Source organism: Limulus polyphemus, unplaced genomic scaffold (genome assembly GCF_000517525.1).
Source record: "Limulus polyphemus unplaced genomic scaffold, Limulus_polyphemus-2.1.2 Scaffold2192, whole genome shotgun sequence".
Taxonomy (NCBI): domain Eukaryota; kingdom Metazoa; phylum Arthropoda; class Merostomata; order Xiphosura; family Limulidae; genus Limulus; species Limulus polyphemus.
In genome coordinates, this window is record NW_013667802.1 from 1 (window position 1) to 20,683 (window position 20,683).

General features: G+C 36.2%; 1 protein-coding gene across 1 annotated transcript in view; it reads left to right on the forward strand.

The window, feature by feature from the left end:
- Window positions 1-6,104: 6,104 nt before the first annotated feature.
- LOC106466222 (locomotion-related protein Hikaru genki-like) overlaps window positions 6,105-20,683 on the forward strand; it is a 54,315-nt gene continuing 39,736 nt past the window's right edge. Inside the window, exons 1-3 of the mRNA XM_013926471.1 lie at window positions 6,105-6,261; window positions 8,365-8,487; window positions 19,304-19,594. Of these exons, the coding sequence (XP_013781925.1) occupies window positions 6,105-6,261; window positions 8,365-8,487; window positions 19,304-19,594 (571 nt within the window). The remainder of the gene's footprint in view (window positions 6,262-8,364; window positions 8,488-19,303; window positions 19,595-20,683) is intronic.

Sequence of the window (20,683 nt, forward strand, 5' to 3'; positions counted from 1 at the left end):
AAACAAGTTTTATAAAGAAAGGACTTGTATCTTGTAAGAATTAACAAGCAAACATACAGAGACGTAACAATTCCTTCCTGGGGCAGCTCTTGGCAGCCCTGCCTGACATAATTTAGTGATTGTAGGTATTGGAAGTTTAAGAATGGTAAATTTTCAAAAAAGGAATACAAGAGGTCATTCTTCAAGAGCTTGTGAAACATGAAATACTGTCAAAGATTGCTAATACAAATAGAGGACTAATACACAGGGGGTATGCAAGCTAGGTTTTCACAGTTAAAAAAAATGTGGTTGTATTCTGTGAACCTTATAGTGTGTGATGTTGCATATTCTTGCAACTAACCCAAAAAATAATTTAATTTCTTAATAAAACTAGTGCATACTATTTATTTTAAATTGTCATATCTCTCCAGGAAAGCATCCATGTCATCTTTCTGTTCATCAAATTTGGGCAGCTTGGATCAGCTGGCCCTGACCCCATTGTCATTCTTGGGTCCATTTCCTTTCTGGTGGGTGAACTTGGTGATCTCAATTTCTGCTCCAAATGAAGGATATATTGGCAATGTTAACAAAATTTCTTTGAAACTATAATGGATAGTTCAACATATTCTGTTGCTAGAAAATTAGAAGATGAGTTAGCATCATTAAGATTTCTAATTTTTTTAGTACCTTGATATGATGTGCTTTTACAAATATATATACTCAGCAAGCTCAGTTGTTGGAATTGATATGGCTAGTAATTTAGTGCATTGCACATGGCAAACCTTTCTTCAGTATAAAGAAAGTGGTTTTGAATTTGCCATCATAAGAAATGGTAGAATACTTATCAGTTGTACTTGAATTACTGGAGACTCATGTCAAATAAAAGAAGAGCCTTGTTAATTAAGAATTTGAAGATGAACCACTCAGCATTTTTACGTTTTACATTCTATGAAGTTGGGAAATAGATTTATGTTGTTTCATGATTAAATATCAAATTTGTTTATTTCTATTTGATATTGAAGCACATACAAATGTTGAACTCAATGAACTAGTCAAATTTATTTGTAATGTATCCAGCACTGATAGAGTTAAGTCAACTGTTGATAGAACTTACTTAGAGGTTGAACTTCAAAGTATAGCTTCAATTCTCCCAGAGACATATGACACTTTTGGAACACTGCACTTTTTTTTTATATTGCTCTCAGGATGCTACTTGCAGTTCTAGTGACTGTTGCATCTAGTGAAAGAAGTTATTCAAATTTGAAATGAATTAAAACCTGTCTAGTGATCTAGGGTGATGCTGCTGTCTCAACATGTCACTCGAGTGTGCATACGTAGGATTTTATATTTAATAAAGCATTCAGATTCCAGCTAAAAAAATTTAAACCTTAACGCTAGCTCTACAGTCGTTCATACAAAATGGCATAAATTATGCTAGTTAGCACTTACTACAAATAGCATGAAATAATGAGGTGAAACAAAACATGCTTTTATGCTTCAGGGCTTCCATGTTAGAGTATTTTTATCACATCCTTAAGCCATTTCACAATTTAACCACATGTAATTCACTCAAGATTAAATGATGCATCATCTGCTAGTTATAGCTTAGATGGTACAGCATTAAATGCCTTGGAGTTACTGAAACTTGATGAACTCCACAGTTGGAACCATTGTCACAGAACTGTATCAGTACTTTATCCAGAGAATAGAACCATATTCTGGACAGTAGTTAAGCATAAATGTGGTTCCCATGAAAGCTTTGCTGTGCATGCTGACAAACTGTGACACTCACACAGCAAAGCATACTTCAGAAGGGCAGCATGTTTTGATTAATAAGTTTGTTGAGGGACTATTTGTGGTTTCAAGTTATAATACTCAAACGTTAGAGACATCATATATCTGACAAAAGGTGTGTTAAAAGGCTTGAGATGATAATTAGCTTTAACTAAGTTGCAGAAGTAAGAAATCTGCAGTGATATGCCAGAGACGTTTCATCTGTCTACATTGTAGAAAACCACAGTAGCAGATTCCACCCCACATATGTTGTACACTTACTTGGTTCATTCTGAATGGTTGTCAGCTGAGCAGCAGCAATAAATTAAACCTGTGACTTCAGTTTTGCCAATAAGAGAGAAGACTTGCTTGTTATAACTCTGGAAAACTCAGTAAATGGTAGAATATGTGTCTTTTTCCTGTACTTGCAAGGTGCTCATGTATCCATCAGATATATTTATCAGTCAGTAACATGCTAAAGAAAGGTGATAGGCTGTAAATGCTCTTAGGCCCACTAGGTTATCTATCAAGCCCTAGATCAGATCTGGGATAGAAGAGCTATTTGTCTATTCCTTCAGGTGAGATAGTTAATACAATGTCTACAAGTCTGAGAATGGTATATACCTGTGACAGTAAATGGATGGAAGATAGATTTCTAGTTAATACAAGAGCAGCTATAATTCTACTTAATTTCACAATGTTTCAAACATTACCAGGTAAACCACCACTCAGACTAGTAAATGCAAGTTTTTCCTTGCAAATCGTGATAGCTAGGCTTGTAATTAATAGAGAGGCTCTTCTCCGCATCTGTATTTGTGCCATCACAAAAAGTATGAGAGTTGTGATTGACTCAGTTACTGACATTATAAGCTTTGATGTCATACAAAAGTTTTTACTAGTGTAGCTTGTGTACTAGTTAAACTACAGCTCTGTGGTGAAATCATAAAATACTGACCAAGAACAATTAACCTCAAGAGCCTATGTAGATATATAGTTAATGATGTTCCACTTTTGTCTCAAAAAGTGATGTTTTGCTAACACAATCTAAAATTGCACCACCAGCTAATGCTGAGATTGTAATGGTGCCTAAGATGTACTGTTTTGTATTGATAAAAAAAATAATGCACCTGTTTGAACAGTTGCCTGTTTAAGAGCAAGATATACTCCTGTTATGGTTTGTAATTATCATAAAAACACAACAGATATAAAATTAAAATTACCACTGGAATGGTCATGAAGGAGAAGGTGTAGGTAGTTCATGGATGTCAGAACATCTGCAGCTACTAAGTGGATATTGTGCAGGCAATATGGTATTATACCAGCAGAAAAAACTTGTAAAGTTACTGATAGAACAAAACCAGTCTAATTTCTGTAATCATGTCCAATCAGATGTAAAGAAAGGCTTAACTCACTAATCCTTGCTTCCAGCTCCAGGTAGGTCAAACTAGAAGATAAAATAAGACCCAAGTCTGCTTTTAGAATTCAAGAAAATTAGTGTGAGATTCAAATTATAGTTCCTCTTTGGCCAAAATTTCTACAGTGGCAGCACATTTTTCAGCATTATATAAGGTTGAATCCTATTTTAGATGGGCTTGAGGACTATGCAAATCATTTCAGTTATTAGAATGTGACAGTGGAATTGGAGCTGTGCTATTACAAGTACAGGAGGCAGAAGAACTTTTTAGAATGTAAATGAGCTGAATGCTAACATCTGCCAAACAGTGTTCTTGTATAACAACAAAACAATTGCTTATATTTACATTTGTAGTGTTCATCAAGCTCTTTTGTCATTGCTTGTATGGTGTTTACTGCGACATTGAAGTGACTGATGAATTTAGAGAATTGGAAGGTATCATTGTATGTTTGATCACAAAGTTCCAGGAGTACAACATTATTTTACAACACTGTCCAAGCCAACAGTTTAGAAATGCAGGTGGGATTTCTTGTTGGCATATGAGAGATTGTTTGTTTGTAGAGTGTCCAGAATCTGTACAAAATGAAGCCACAAAATTTCAAGTCTTGGTTATTTCATAATTATTGTGTTTAAAGGAACTAACTTGTATGGTATTATATACTTGAAAGATGTATGTTTTTGCATGATACTGTTTATGTTTTAAACGTTTTACTGTTAAGATTAATTCATAAAATACTAATTTCCATGTAAAAAGCCAGGTCAAAAAATGAGATATGGGGGGGCACATTTGGAGGAAGTGGGTTTAATTTCCTCATGAGACACTACTGGTGATAAGTGTGCCATTTTTGTTGATAAATGACTGTTGTGGGTCTATGGAGAGATTGAGACAAATAAAGGCAACTTTAGAAGTTAAACCCCGATGTTGTGCAAAGGTCCACGTAACTTACAAGCATGAAATTTGAGCTTTGAAATGTCTGGGTGTAGAATGTTGGATTGAGGTTGCTTCAACAAAGATGGCCAAGAAAGAAATGGTGGACACTCTTGAAGACACTGAAGAAGAGGAAACCATGATTGGGCCAACCAATATGGGGCTACCAAAAGCACTCGACAAGGAGAGGATCGAACTATAGCCACAACTCTGGGTAACAGATGAATCAGGGGAAGGCATATAGATGCAAACCTGCCCAATCCTGACTGAATGCATTTATCATCAAAGCCTGAGGATGAGGAACTGGGGACCAAAATGCCCATAGTTGAGAGTTCCAATGAGTGGCGATTGAGTCAATCATCATGGTCTTGAACTGAGGGCAAATCACTGGAAAACCTTGCAAAAAAGCATCCATTTGGTCAGGAAAATTTGGTTGGGCTGAGACAGATGATCTACTATTAAATTCATCACCCTTAGAACATGGCAAGTCAGAAGACCGATAAGATGAGAGTAAGCCCAGTAGAGAATATCCAAAGTTCAGAAACAAAGGTCCAGAGAATGTGTGCCCCCTTGACAGGAAGCATAAGATACCACCATGGAATTGTTGGAATGAATCATGATGATTTTTCCCTTCAATAAAGGTCAACCACTGGTGCACATTGGACAGTAAGGAGCTCTAAAATGTTGATGTGGAAGGAAGATTCATTATCCATCCAGAGACCCTGGAATTCTTGACCATTGATATATGCCCCCTATCCCTGAAGTGAGGCATCTGTGAAAAGATGAACCTTGGGATGAGGGGGCAGTAGGGGAACACCAATTGTAGTGTTGTTCTGATCCAACCACCACTCGAGATTTAGGATGTTGCTCCTGAGTAAGAAGCCTGGATGATCCAGAGGATCAAAGATCATGATCCATTGGTTGTGCAGCAACCACTGAAAGGATCACATATATGCTCATCCCAAAAGAATGAGATATTCAAGGGATGCCCACATCCCCAAAAGAGAGAGAACCATTCACACAGTAGAAGAAGGAGACATGAGTAAAAGCCTGACCACCCATTCCATAGCCTGGAGCCTGATGGGAGTTGGTTGAGCCTGACTTAAATATGTGTTGAAAAAGACACCCAGATGGACAGTGTATTGAGCTGGAAAGAGAATGTATTTATCGGTTCTAATAAGAAAGTTAGCCTTGGTGGCTTCTGAAAGAAGAATCTAGGTGTGTTGTTCCACCAACTGACGAGTTGGTGCCAGAAGTAACCAGTTGTCTATATAACGATGTGTGCACAGGCCCAAAGAATGAAGGTGATGAGAAAAAGTTTGTACGACACTGCAGAAGAGATATGGTGCAGATGCTAAACCAAAGGGTAGAGCCCTGAACTGCAGAACCTGACCCTTGTGAATGAAACGTAGAAATTGGTGGGATGAAGTTGCTATGGAAATGTGGATATATGCATTGGCAACATCGAAATTGGTCATTCACAGACCTGGTGAAAAATGCCAATGCAGATTGAGAAAGGACTCCTTCAGAACCTGGGAGAATCCAAGAACTGGTTGAAACAAGAAATATTGATGATTGGACACCAATCTCCTGTCTTTTTAGACACAACAAATAAATGGGAATAAAATCCCAGAAGAATAGAATCGACTCTTTCAACTTCCCCTTGACCAACAACTCCCTTATAGCCTTGGAATGAAGATTCCCACTCTGCAGACCTGTTGGAGGCAGAAATGCCACAGGTTGGGAGGATAATGGAGGTGGAGATGTGAACTGACAGACAACCCTGATGCTAGAACCTAGAGTACCCATGGATCTGTGGTGGAGTAATCCCAGATATCCAAAAATGATGTAACTGTGCTCCCACAGATCCCACCAGCATTGTGTAGTCACCAATGCCATTGGTGTCAGTTTACCAGAGTGGAGGAGCCTCTAGGATAAGGATGAAATCTATTGTGAGTACCAATAGATCAAGGAAGTGAAGTCAAGGGTCGGGATACACGACGAGCAGACATGTCCAAACTTCCAGCAGGAGCTGAACAAAGCCAAGAGGCCAACAATGACAAGGAAGAATGCAAACGGGCAACATCAATCTTTGATTCCAATGCCTCTGGGACACCCGCAAACATCAAGGGGAGGAGAAAAGGAGCCTCATGGAGGGTGGCAGCAGGTAGATGAACTACATCCAACAAGGCATCTCTACCCAATAAGTCCCAACAACATACAAGTCAGGAAACCACAGAGAGAGGAGAACCCGACAATCTTACCATTGTAGAAGTAAGCAAAGGACCCAATTCGTCCTCAAATTGATGAAGGGAATGTGTGGCCAGATGAATCCGAGAAAATTGTGATATGTTCAAAGTGATCACAGACTCCAGTCTGGAACCCCACATGTCCAAAAGGGGATCCAGTGTTTGAGAAACTAAATATACGTCCTCCTTGCAGTGATAAGCCAAAGCATGTTGTTTCAACAAATGTTGGGGACAAGGAATAGCTATCCTGTCTTGTAACTGAGTGGTAAACCTCCCAGCATGAACAGCAAATTAAGTGAAGGAGGAAAACTATGTAGTCACTCTCAGACCTTTCCACCATCAAGGAAGAAGTAGATTTGAAGGAAATTGGAGAAAGCTCTAAAACCTCACAAACCCAATTTACTAACTGAAGAAAGAAAGGAAGCAGGAAGTGGCTGATCCAAATTGGCCTCGTGAAAAGCTGACCTAATAAATGAAAGCACCGGAAAAAGTGAGTCCAAATCCTCCCCAGAATGTCCTGGGTCATTGTCAAAAGCAGCCTCAGAACCCCCAGGAGAGACACCCCCGGTCCGAATATATGTCTTCATCTCACAACAAGTCAGATCACAGGCAGCCTCAACTGAGAGTCGCCCCCCCCCCCCCCAACTACTGAGAGGGTCTGGTTAGCCTCCAAGCTGGAAACAGTAATCTGGGAATTCATGCCCCAAAACAGCGTGTCAAAAATTTTTTTTCTAGATATAGTAAGATTTGTATGGAATTCAACAAGGCGACACTAAAATTGCAACCAAGGATGTTGACAATCGCAGAACTTCATTAGAGAAACCTGTGTCTAAACACTTTGTCGAGAAAAAGAGATTACATTATCTGAAGAGGTGCTTATATACAGTACCAGGATAGCGGGCACATTGACATAGGTAGAGAGTATCATGAGACAAATATTTCCACAGGCAATTAAGTGGGGTACAATAGACTAGAGGAAATGAGAAAAAATCAGACCAATGCTTAGATGGGCAAAGAAGAAACCATGGAGGTCAGGTAATAGCTATAAGTGTCAGCAGAGGTAAGTATTATTGGAAATACACTTCTAATTTTGTAAAATGTTAACTTTTAGTTTCTAGAAGTTTTCATGTTCAATTAGTGTCTATTATGAGATGATACTCTGTGGCTTCAAGAAAGATCCCTCTTTAGACAAACTCATAGGTTTCCCTTGAAAATGTCAAAGTCCAACTAAAACTGTGTACATTTTCATATTTTTATCCTGTCCTAACCAGTATGAACATTATATCTCTTGTGAGGTAGAAAGTAACTCAAACATAATATTCATATTTTAAAAGTGACAATAAATATTTACTTTTACACCACATGGTCTTGCCATCTCTCACAGCTCAAAACTGACATTTTGTGATTCATTCATTGAGTATTTTGCATGCCAATTATTATTGTTGAGTAAATTTATTAACTGATAAAAACATGAAATATTCCATATGTTAACTACACAAGTTCTGATACTAAAACAGGTATGTATTCAATTGCATAATAGTACAAATTTAAATCTGACTTTTGCATTACCTACTTGAAAATAGCAGAACTATTGTGGTGTTTGGAAATGAGTGTTGTGTTGAATTATAGTTTACTAATGAAAATTTATTATTATAGTATGCATAGATATTATAATAAATGTAGAAATGAGAACATTTTCATATTAAGTTTTGTTTTAAAATTACATGTATGCCTTGTTATAAATATATGATTTATCATATATTTTTTATTCATTTTCATTTTTAGTATCTAAAAATGTTGATTTCATTTTGCCTACATTTTTCTTAATAAAGGTCTATCTTTTTCATGGTCATATTTTTATTCAGAATTTTAAATGTAAACTAATGTCTAAAAGTATTTAAAATATTGAATGTTTAAGGATAAGTACAACTCCTTCAAACAGGTTGTCAGGAGCTCTGATTTCATAATGTTTGATGATAATGCAGATGTACAACTAAAACTAATGCTTTTATTTTCTTTAGTGATACATTTCAAAGGAAACCAGATTCTTTCCATTGAGTTTAATGCTACAAAAAATCATTCAGGAAATTACACATGTTCACACCTTGCTGGAGATTCTGTGTTGGTGCAGGTGCTTGTTACAGGTAATTATAACTTATCTGATGATATCTATTTAAAATTTTTCACTATATAAACAACTTCAAAAACCACTGTAGTATATGTGGAAAAAAAAATCCTTGGAATATATTCATGTTCAAATTTTTAATTAAACAAGTAAAATTATTTTAACTATAATTGAAATAGTGGTGTAATTGAAAGTAAGCTGTATTACCCACTTCTCCTTAACCTTCCTATTATGCTTAGAACTTAAATACATCTGTTATGTTTTCGTCATATTCTGATGTAATAGTAAACAAATTGAAACAGCCTTGAATTGAAAAACTATTTTTTTTGCAGGGCTTTTACTCTTTCATGTTAAATGTTAGAAATTAATGCAAACTCTCGTTATACTGAACAAAAAAAATATATTTAAATGCATCATAACATTAAGGAAACCAGTGTTGGGTCAAACAAAACATAAAAGATAGTTAATGATTTGGACTCCAGTACCATTTCACTACCCATCTGCACCTCAGTATCAAAGAGATTGATTTACCTACTACTTTTTGACCACTACAACACTGATTAGAAACATCTTTCTTTTTCTCTCTCTCAACAAAGGTGGTCCTAAAGAGCAAAAAAACAGCATTTGGGTACTTTCCTAAAAAAGAAAATAAGAAGATTGATAATGCTTACACCTGTGATTTTCATGTATGTCTTAATGTATTTTGCTTTCCATAACAAAATATGTCTTGTTTATCTTATTCATAAGGCTGTTAAAAAGTAAATCCAACATATTACAATGTCATATAAAATTGTAGATCATTTATGAATATATTTCTAATTTAAATGCAATATACTGGCCAAAAACAAAGAACTTCACACACATAATACTTGTAAATAAAACTATGATATGAAATAGAAAATGGGAACATTAAAGCATATGCCCCAGTATGAAAGTTACATGATGGAGTAGGACCTACATATAGGTAAAGATACACAATATGCTGCTGCAGTTTCTATTGACAAGTTTTACATGGGAATGAAATTATAATGTTTGTTACAAGTAGTTTCATATCATGCTTTAATAGTCATGATCAGTTGGGAACTGGTCTTAAGAATGCCAGGAAAATCCAAAAGAAATACCAATTTTATGGCTTCAGAAATAATATTTCAGACTGAAACTGTCTTGCAAAATTCAGTGATTAAAAGTTCCAAAAAATATATTGATCCATGAAAGTACTGAGAGTTTTGTACTGCAGAAACTGTCAAATATGAAATACAATTAAAAAATAAACCTTGAAATTCCACAGAAAACTGTGAAGACCTTTTTAGATCCACCTCAAGTTTTAATGATGCCAAGTATTTAGTATAGGTACACCTCTAGATTATGCAAGCTTGATACAAGTAAACGTTGAAATTCAACATAAGTCAACAAAAGCAACCTCTAAATATGAAGCAATTTAATTCTAGTTAGTGTAATTCTACTAAAAATGTAAAATCATTCATTTTTTACATATATAAAATCTGCTGAAAGATTTATCAATATGAAATATGTTTACACAATTAGAGTTTTCAAATTTAGCACAAAATATACAAATCATTTTCAAGAAAAGAAGCAATTTAGATGGACTGTATAGTATTTAAAATGAGCCCAAAGCATTTTAGAAAATTCATCAAAGGGATTTTTCATTCATAGTAAATAATTAAGAACTAAAGCTGACACATTTGTCTAACATGGGAAATCAGCCAAAATACGATATTCATTGTAGAAAATGTACAACACATTATTACCCAAAATCAATGTTAATTCACCACGATATTAGAAAGATGCCTCTGTTTATTGCTACAGTTAGATAAGGAAGAGAACAAAAAATGCTGAGCAGTATGAACATGCTCATACTGTGTGTGTATGTGTTTATGTATGAAAATAAAATTTAGTTTAGCAAGTTCAAATCAGAAAGAAATATAGAAAAAGGCAATTTACTTAAATTAACTTATTCATATGTATAATTTTTCGTAGTTAGACATCTTGACCTTTGGTTCAAGATCATTAACATTGAGAAATAGTTTGCTTCTAAGATGGTGTTAGCACTGTCAATTTTCTTTAGCAGTGTAAATATGTAAAAGGTAAATTTTCAGGTAACAAATTACAAATATCTAAATTCATGACCTGTGAGAAAAGGGCCAAAGTGAAAACATACAGTAATAATCATGAAAATAGTATAATCTGTACTATTTATCCTAGAAAGGAATTCTGCAGAAATACCTTGAAGTAATTAAGAACCAAGAGAATGGCAGATTGCTGCACTGCAGAAACAAATAAGATTAGTAATATTTCATAATTAGAGCCATCAATAGTGCCCTTTGATATTAAAAGAGTCCAGTGATGAAAAAGGGAATGCAAAAATGACAAGATAAAGGTCAGAACAGAGAAATTTCATTAGTAAAGGGCCTAAGCAAAAAATTAGGAAAGAGAGCCACATCTTAGCAGACTGTAGAAAGCCACATCAGAACTGACATTGATGAGGACACTGACCAAAAAGCTGATTGTGATTCAATCCAGTCTCAACAACTTCACAAACAAACTGAAGACTAAACTCAGAAAGTGAGTAGGTTGCAAATCTAAAGGAATGTAACTTCTTGATTCTAATACCTTGGTTCAAGCTGGTCTTTACCACTTCTAAGGTCTTATACACCAGTTACAGGTGATTCTTATCTGACAAACTGGCTAGAGTAGTAGCACTAGAATCCAGGTCTACCTGAGACCTGGCAGTAAGAACAACACTTCTCTTATTTGTCATGGACGCCCAGTGGTAGTGCCAATTTCAGCAGAAGAAATACCAATAGAAATCTTAACATCTTCCATTGGTTAGATATTTTTTTATTAATTCACTGATGTTTTTCCATTATTACTGCCACTTGAGAAATTCATCAGGCTGTGATGATCACTGCATTAAAACATTCCCTAGTGAAATAGCAATGCCCTTAAGAATGAGTCAAAGGCTATCCTACTGATCCTCTTGAACCATGAGATGTGATTATCACTGTATTCCCTGGTTAAGTTATAATATAACTAGTTTGGGAAGGGAGGTTGATAAATTTTACAGAAATTTGGCTTTATGACTCGGGACTATCCTAGAAGAGTATGATTGTACTGATTAACCATAAGAAAGTACTAAAATGAGTATATTTTAATTAGTATTCTCCAAAGGAACAGCTTGCTAGAGAAAGCAACAAATATAATTTTGATTAGCATTAATGGGTTGATGGTATAATAGTGTTTAGAGCATCTTTTAGAAATAGCATATTAAAATGAAATATATAAGACCATTATATATATATATACTACTCATAATAATAAGGTAATTCTTGATGTTTCCCTTATTTTGCTTATCTTATTCTCCAGTCACAATCATTCTTGCAGTCTTCACGAAATGGCCTTTGGGGTCTTCCCGAGTGTTTAGAGTCCAGGGTTAATGTGGTGTAGTTACATTCTTCTTTGTCCTCCATTGCCTCTCGTTTGTCTCGCCCTCCTGATTTTGCTCAATCGTTGCTGATTTGGATTCCCTGCGCACCTTCTTCATCTCCCCATCCTTTATCCTACTTCAGTTATTCCCTTACTTATGCTTGTTCTTCCCATTCCTACCAGAGGTGGCATTATCAGTGGTGGGATGTCTTTTCAAAGGCAGGTGGGGACCAGGTAATAACAGTTTGTTACCATCTGGCAACTCTTTACGATAGATCAATGGGTATTATGAGGTCTGTAGGAGGGTTTATGCCTTCAGTTCTGGTCCCCTCCACCCCTATCTTATATCCAAGTTTCCTTTCCTCCTCCTCAAGATCGTGCTTCATCCAGTCATTTAGCAGAGTCAGTTCACGATCTTCTTCACAAGGGAGCTACCAAATGGATGGTGGCTGCTCTTCCAGGCTTTTACTACCATCTGTTTATTGTCCCCAAAAAGACGGGCGATTGGAGCCCTATCATCAATCTGTCCCAGCTGATTACTTTTCTAGAAACACCCCGATTCACCATGGAATCCTACTTCTTTCTTCTATGGGTTTCTCTCTGGGTCTTGCATTAAAGGTCAGAACAGAGAAATTTCATTAGTAAAGGGCCTAAGCAAAAAATTAGGAAAGAGAGCCACATCTTAGCAGACTGTAGAAAGCCACATCAGAACTGACATTGATGAGGACACTGACCAAAAAGCTGATTGTGATTCAATCCAGTTGTCTCATCAAATAAGGGGGAACACTCGAGCTCCTGTACTGGGCCCACAACTGTAACATAACTATTTTGGCATGGGGGGGGGGGGTCGTTTCAGTTCTGAGCACTGCCGTTTAGTATTGCCTCAGCTCCTTATGTGTTCTGTCATGTTGTCCATTCTTTTGCATGTCATCTCCAGTCGTTGGGTCTTTGGAGTCATCATTACATGCCTCTCTATATGCTCCTGCATGCCTCTTTCCAGGACCAATTTGTCACTCACACCCACTTCTTCTTTGGGAGTCTGCTCGGGTGGGATTTCTAATCAAAGTGAAGAAGTTCTTTTTAATCCCCACACGATACCTCATTCATTTAGGGATCCTCTTCAATTGCCATCTCAGTAAGGTCCAGCCTTCAGCTCCTGGATATGGAGCAGACAGTCTCTTACATTCTATCTTCTCCTTCTCTTACTGTTTGAAAGGTTCTCTTTTTTGGGGGATGTGGGCCTCTATGGAAGCTCTCATTCCCTTGGGTTGAGTGTACATGCATTCCCTTCCCTTCAGTGGATGCTTCTCAACCAGTGGAACTTCTCCCATGATCCCTTATCACCCTTCCCCAACATTGTTTGGTGGCTCAACAGGGCTTTTACTACAGTGGGGGTTCCTCTTCCTCATCCTGACTCTCATCTGTTCACCAATGCTTCATCAGTGGGTTGGGAGCTTCCTTCAACCTCGAGAAATTTTGGGGCAGTGGTCTATCGAGGAATCTACTTGTCATGGAACTTTTGGTGGTTTTTCATGTTCTCAATCATTTCTTCTTGTTCTTGTGGCAGCGGGTCATTATGGTTCATTCTGACAATCAACTGTCGTCAGTTGTATCACCAAATAAGGGGGAACCAAGTCCAGGTCTCTGTGTTTTCAAACACTCGAGCTCCTGTACTGGGCCCACAACTGTAACATAACTATTTTGGCATGACATGTTCCGGGTGTTATGAATCATTTTGCAGACTGCCTGTCCCACCCCAACCAAGTTCTTCCTATGGAGTGGTCCCCTCATCATCAGGTTTTTCAGTAGGTGTGTTCTTGCCTGTGAGCACCTCATATAGATATGTTCCCTCTCATTGGAATGCCAAACTTCCTTCCTTTTGGTCTCCTGTTCTGCACCTTTCAGCTCCGGGGGTGGATGCATTTAGTCAGGACTGGAGGGGTCTTTATCTGTATGTTTACCCTCTGACCAGACTCATTTCCAGGGTTGTTTCTCTCATCCAGACCACTCCTTGCTGGGTGCCGCTCATTGCTCTGTATTGGCCTGCTCAGTAGTGGTTTCCTTTATTCTAGCCCTTACTGTAGCAACAACCACTGCCCTTACCTCAGTCAAGGTATCTCCTACAACAACCTCAATTTTTCTGTGTTTCATCTCAATATCACCACACTCCATCTTCTCGTGTGGCTTTTGTCCAGTCCATTGCCTCCTCTCATGGACTCACCCCTCATGTAGTGTCTTTGCTTACCCTTTCCATTCGTCCCTCTTCCTTGTATGTGTATCAGGGACATTGATCTACCTTCTGCCAGTGGTCCATTTGCCATGGATTCTGTCCTTCCCGTCCTCCTGTTCCTCACTTGCCCCAGTTCTTTACCTGAATATTTGATCAGAGTTTATCTGTGTCCACTGTTTTTAGTTATCAAGCTGCCCCATCCCACACCTTCTGTTTCTCCCATTTTCATAGATCCTTCTCCTCCCCTGTTATTTTCCTTCTTTTCCATTCCTTTCAGATTGTTTGTCCACCCAGTCAGTTTGTGCCTCCCAATTGGGATCTCAATGTCTTTTTCAAGCCCTGGCTCAGTTTCCTTTTGAACCTATTGCTACGTGTTCTTTGTACCATCTTTCTTTTAAGACCTATTTCCTCTTCCTCCTTGCTTGTGGTTGCTGTTGTTCTGATATTTTTGCTATTAATGTTTCATGCACCCTTTACCATGCTTCCCAAAACATCTGCTGCTCGTGAAGGTTGTTTTGCTTTCTCTCTTATTTCCTTGCCTTCCATTTCCTATTTATACTCATTTTCAGATCTCGATCATATTCTTTGGCCAGTTCATTCCCTTAGTTGTTATATGTTTCGTACTAAATCCTTTTGTGGTTTCCATTCTCACCTCTTTATACCATGGAATCCCTCTGTTTCCTGTGGTCTTTCTTCTATTACCCTTACTGGCTGGGTTCAGAAACTTATACGACTAGCTTATTCAGACTTGTCTGTGGAAGCTTGCTGGCTGCTAATGTGTCTTCATACAAAATACACCATTTAACTATGTCTTTTGCTGCATGAATCCATTGGGGAAATTATTTGGAGGAGATTATTCAAGCAGATATGCGGACAACTCCCAATACTTTCATCATGCATTATTTGCATGATCTAGCTGTGTCTTCCTTATTTGGGTATATTCTTCTGCCTGTGGTGATTCTCCACACGTCTCTTTGCCTTTGACTGAGGTAATTTGATATATTTCTTGTTGTATCTCTTTATTTTTTGCCTTTTACTTATAGTTGTTTTACATTGTATTTCTGGATTCCACCTTGTGGCATGTGTTGCCTGGTAAGGTATGCTGAATAATTTTATCCTAGCCCTAACTCTGCATAATTTCTAATGCTAACTGTAGAGATGGGGTGTTTCTGTAAGACCACTGGATACTTTTCCGGTGATGTATCTATATCTGTGTATTTTATTGTATCACTCTCTCCTGAGGACCATCACTCATGGACTTTGTGAGTAAAGCGGATAGGGAGTTTAGCCCATCCCTACTGACTCGTGATTCTTACAATCTGGGTATTTCTGCTTTTCAAAATAGGGATACTCATACACCCATTGCACTGTCTCCAGTGTGGTTCCTCCTGACCCCCTCTTTTTTCTAGTGGAGTGGTGGACCATGGAGGTTTCCTCTCAAGTGGGTTCTGTATGATAACACAATCTCATAGCTATATGTACCCACCCGATGAGAAGAGGGCTATCGTAGTTATGCTTAATATTCTACAGTACAAGTTATGCTATTTACTATCTTATACAAGGTGCTTCCCCTGGGTGTTTTCTGCCTGGATGGACAGCACTTGTCATACTACATCATATCACAAGCCGCTTCCCCAGGATTTTTTTTTGCCTGGGCAGACTGCATTTGTTGATCTCACAGTATCTTATGTACACAATATGGCATGAAAACTATTTGGCAAGGTGCTTTCATTTTGTTTTTGTCCTTGGACTGCATTTAGCATAATACTTTGTATCCCAAGACGCTTCCCCTAGATGTTTTGCCCGGGCGAACTGCACTTGGCCTATTCATATATGATCCTCTAGTCCTAGCCTCATATTCTATTCAGTTCCACCCTATGTGTCTTTTTCTCTTTACTGGGTGAAGAGCATACCTGTTCCAGTTATAGTGCTATACCCCACAGGTATGTCTCCTATTTTATTGCAGCACACCTGCTTTTTTCATGGCAGTCATTCTCCACTTGATTAATTGTTTTTGTGCCTTCACTAGCCCCTCCACCTTTCCAATGTGGAATTCTAGCTATGGGTGATTAGAGGTAGTACTGTTTCAGAAGTTAACATTTTTTAACACTGAAAATGTATTTCTGATTGGTACTTACCTCTGTTCACTCACTTCCCACCCTTCATCCCAACTGATTTGCTGATATTTCAGATTTGTATATGGCAATTCTCAAAAGTTAGTATCCTGCTGCAATGGTAGAGGGAGCTACCTGTGCTAGTATAGGGGGCACAATAGAACTGGTGGAGGGTGATCACATGATCAGCACATGTTGCTGCAATGATGCAAAATATAGGGGGTATTAAAGACCGGTGTGCTGTTCAAAATTTTAGCAACACTTAGTGTACAAATGAAGGTCAAGATAGCTATGGGTGACAGGAGTTAAGTACCTATCAGAAATACATTTTCAGTGTTAGAAATTTTAACATTCATGCTGAGATTTGTTGCTGAACACCTTCTGTTGTTGGGGTATTGTATAACTATGACAATCAATCCTACAATTCAGTTAAGAATAGCCACATAAATGGCAAGTACCACTGATTTGTTTGTCCTCCTTTAGCTCAAATTCTATATTTGAAATGGCTACACCTAATCTATAGAGATCCTGGCATGAGTCACATAAGGTACTGTTGAGATTGAAAATAGCAGATACTTGTGTTATATCATATTTTTTGTTTCTTTCAATTATAGGTAAACTATTCTTATTATAATTACTGTCATATTTTGTAATGCCAGATTCATTGCAGTAGGTGTCTGTGACTTGTTGATGATAAATTGCCACTATAAACAGACAGCAATACAGTCTGTTTGTTTTGAAATAATATATCAAAAACAAATCAAACATATAAATATGAATGTTTGTTACACTGTTGGTTACCAAAGTTATTGCCAGAGTTTAAATAATTGTATCTTTTCCATCAAAGTTCACACAGGCTGGTTCAGTTACTTTAGAACAAGATTAATTATTCTGCTCTACTCTGTTATTACATACAATCTGTGATAATTTCACTTTAAAAATCGCCACTATACACTCTTTATTGCCAAAGTCATGATCACACAGTCTAGAACTAGAACTAAATAATGATTTTTTTTAACCAAAGTTAAGAACAATGCATCACAATACTAGATATTCTGATTCAATAATACTCAATTAAACCATTGAGAAACTCAGAAAGTTCTAACAACATGACACAATAATTTCAATATTGTAAACTGTTGCTAACTCATAACAAGTGAAATAAACAACATATAATTCATAAACAGTTATGTAAACAAACTTACCATAAAATATCGCTTGTAAAAATAACTATGACACCCATGCTATATCAACTATCTAAACTGTAACACTCACATTAAATTCAAACTGAAACAGTCATTTATATCTAACAATTAGCAGGTGAATTTGTGTATATATAAAACTTTATATGCTTCTAATTTTTGTAGGATATTGTTTAAAAAAGCATTTTTTTACTTTGTTTACAACTTTCATCTTTTGAAGCCAGATACTTGCCAACACGTCTATTAAACTGTAAAATTTTTTTTTAACTTATTTATAAAAAAAAATTTTTTTCTTGTTATCAACAGATTTGTTTTCATAGACAGATAATTTGTAACACAAGTCTGTTGAACTGTTAATTTGTTTCTTCTAACATCAAACTAGTAAATGTAGGATAATGAATTTGTGCACTGAGTCACAAACTATTTCAAATATATGTTTAGTTTGTTTTTTTCTATTTAATATTTTTTTTCGTTTTTCATTATTAGCAAGCACCATTGGTTATTTCTTACCACAGTTTTATTGAAAATAGATGAATTTTTTAAATGTGTTTAGTGATTCTCATGAAAAAGTGAGAATTAAAGAAAACTTTGTATTGAATGATGTGGTATTTATTTTCCTGTACTGAATAATGTTTTAGTTGGGAGTAGAAAGTTATATTTTGTAACTTGTCTTTAGAAATTTTGGTAAAAAAAAGCACTACAGAATATTTGTAGCACATTTTTTTCTTATTCCAAAGCACCCATACAAATATTATACCAGTTTTTTACATGTTATGTAGTTTTCCTACATCACATTAAGCACTATTATGAATGTATTTGAATTCTTTGTAGTATTGAAAGCTTTATATTTGTAAATCATTTTAACACATTTGATTCACAGGATATATTGATAAAGTGCCTGAGTATCATATGTGATGCACAGCTACATTTATTTGATGTACAGTTAATGCTCATGAACATGACAATAGGAACTGGTTGTTTTGGTTCAACATATGAGATTAAAAAGATAGCTTCCTATAAGTGTGATGCTCATATATGATACTCTGGAGTGTTAGTTGATAAAAGTTTCTACTCCACTCTCTTTCAATAATACTAGAAGGATATGTGTATCCATAAAAAACATTAAATGACCTAAAACAGGGAAAGGATTAACATCCACTGCTCACTTGTGTGCAGCTCATACATGTAATTTTGATGAATTGTTCACTTCAAAATTATAATTCTGAAGATCAAATGAATATGGTACTTGATTCAACTAGCTATAATATCTGTTAAGTGTGTAAAATAAACTTTTCATACAAATGATAAATGCAAATGCACTACATCTAACTAGTGGTTTCAACCATAATTTAAAAAGTAAATCAATCTATCCGAAATGTACAGAAGAAGTGGTATATATATATATATATATATTACTTGTATATTAGTTTTTAATTATTCTGTGGTATAGTTTTGGATATGTAAGAGTAAGAAGCTTTCGATGCTAAGGAACACACAACATCCAATACTGGCCTAGTGGCTCTTCTTAACATGTATAAGTTTCAACTTCACTTGTTTAATATTTCTTCAAAGCCTTTATTATTGATGCTGTATGTAGTCTTTCAAATTATCTGGAAAGCTTCTGCAACAAAAACTTACAACATAGATCAACAATGAAATCTTTAAAATACCTTTCTTATTTTTCTAAGATAAAAATTAATTTCAACAACTAAGAAAATTAATATTTTCGAAAAAGTTATTCTATATGAATTTCATTTAAAGAGTTTTATAAATTTGTATCTACAAGAAATTTATATATTCACATATATTTATTTCTATATTCATTTATGGATTTCCTACATGTAGAAAAAGCAGAAGACAGGACTGAGATGGAAATATTTACCGCAAATCATACTTTAGAGCCGACTGTGAATCAAGAGCTCAAAACACATTGTAAATTAGGATTTTATGATCAGGATTTGAGGATATTTAGTGAAGGACATTCTGTGAAAATGGGAGATCTTATTCCAGATGGAGCCAGTATTATTTTTCACTGTCACCCTGTTGGAAAAAGTCGTTTATTTGGCATTAAGAAAACATACTGCCATAAAGGAGAATGGAATGATATTACTTTTCCATCTTGTCAGGCTAACAACGGTAAGTTTATGTGTTTTAAACTGTGGTATAGCAGCTCATAGAATGGCTGAGTATTTTTTCAAGGGCCAACTTTTAGCTCATAGCTCAATCGCTTGACTGATTTGAGATCTAATTACAGCTGCAGCTATTGAGGATTCCCTCTTGTTTACTGATAGATTTTTCAATACCATTGTTTTAAATCATTTAAAACTTTAGAACCTCTCATTCTCACTTTATTTTAGACTTTTCAGTACTGCACACAAATATAAAACATGTTTGTATTTTAACTAAAATTATTAATATCTTGGTCTCATGCATTATTCATATAAATTTTAAACTTGTAAAGCTTAGATGAAATCATAAATGTTGTTATTAATGAGTTTATATATTATATGACCTGGCATGTCCTCGTAGTTAGGGCATTTGATTCACAATCTGCAGGTTAAAGGTTTGAATCCCATCACCAAATATGCTCACCCTTTCAACTGTGGGAACATTGTAATGTGATGATCAGTCCCAATATTCTTTGATAAAGAGTAGCCCAAGAGTTGGTGGTGGGTGGTGTTGACTATCTGCCTTCCCTCTAGTCTGTCACTTCTAAATTAGAGATGGCTTGTGTAGATAGCCCTCAAATAGCTTTGCACAAAATTCAATAAACAAGCAATGTGCTCTTACTAATGACATGGGAAATAGTATTGTTACGACTGCAGAAGTCACGTGACACTAGTAACACGTCATGAGCTTCTAGAAAATTCATGTCCCTTCGTGAAGCCTCGAGTGTTTACTAGATGTGTGGTATTCTTGTATATAAGACCACCAAGAAGTGACAGCAACAATGTAATTGAATTGCAGACAGAGATAGAGACGAACAATTGAGTCAAGTGAGTGAGTTGTTCATTGTGAATTATAGTGTTTCTTTAAGTTATAGCGTGACTGTGGAAATTAAGTGTATTGCAAAGTAGTATTGAGAAGGAATAAACTAGTGTTATTTAAGTAAGGACTTGTGTCGCTAAATTTTCATCGGAAAAAAATTATACAGGAAATTAACTAACGACCAGAGACGTAACAAATTGGTGTCAGAAAGTGGGATAAAAAAAAAGACATATAGAG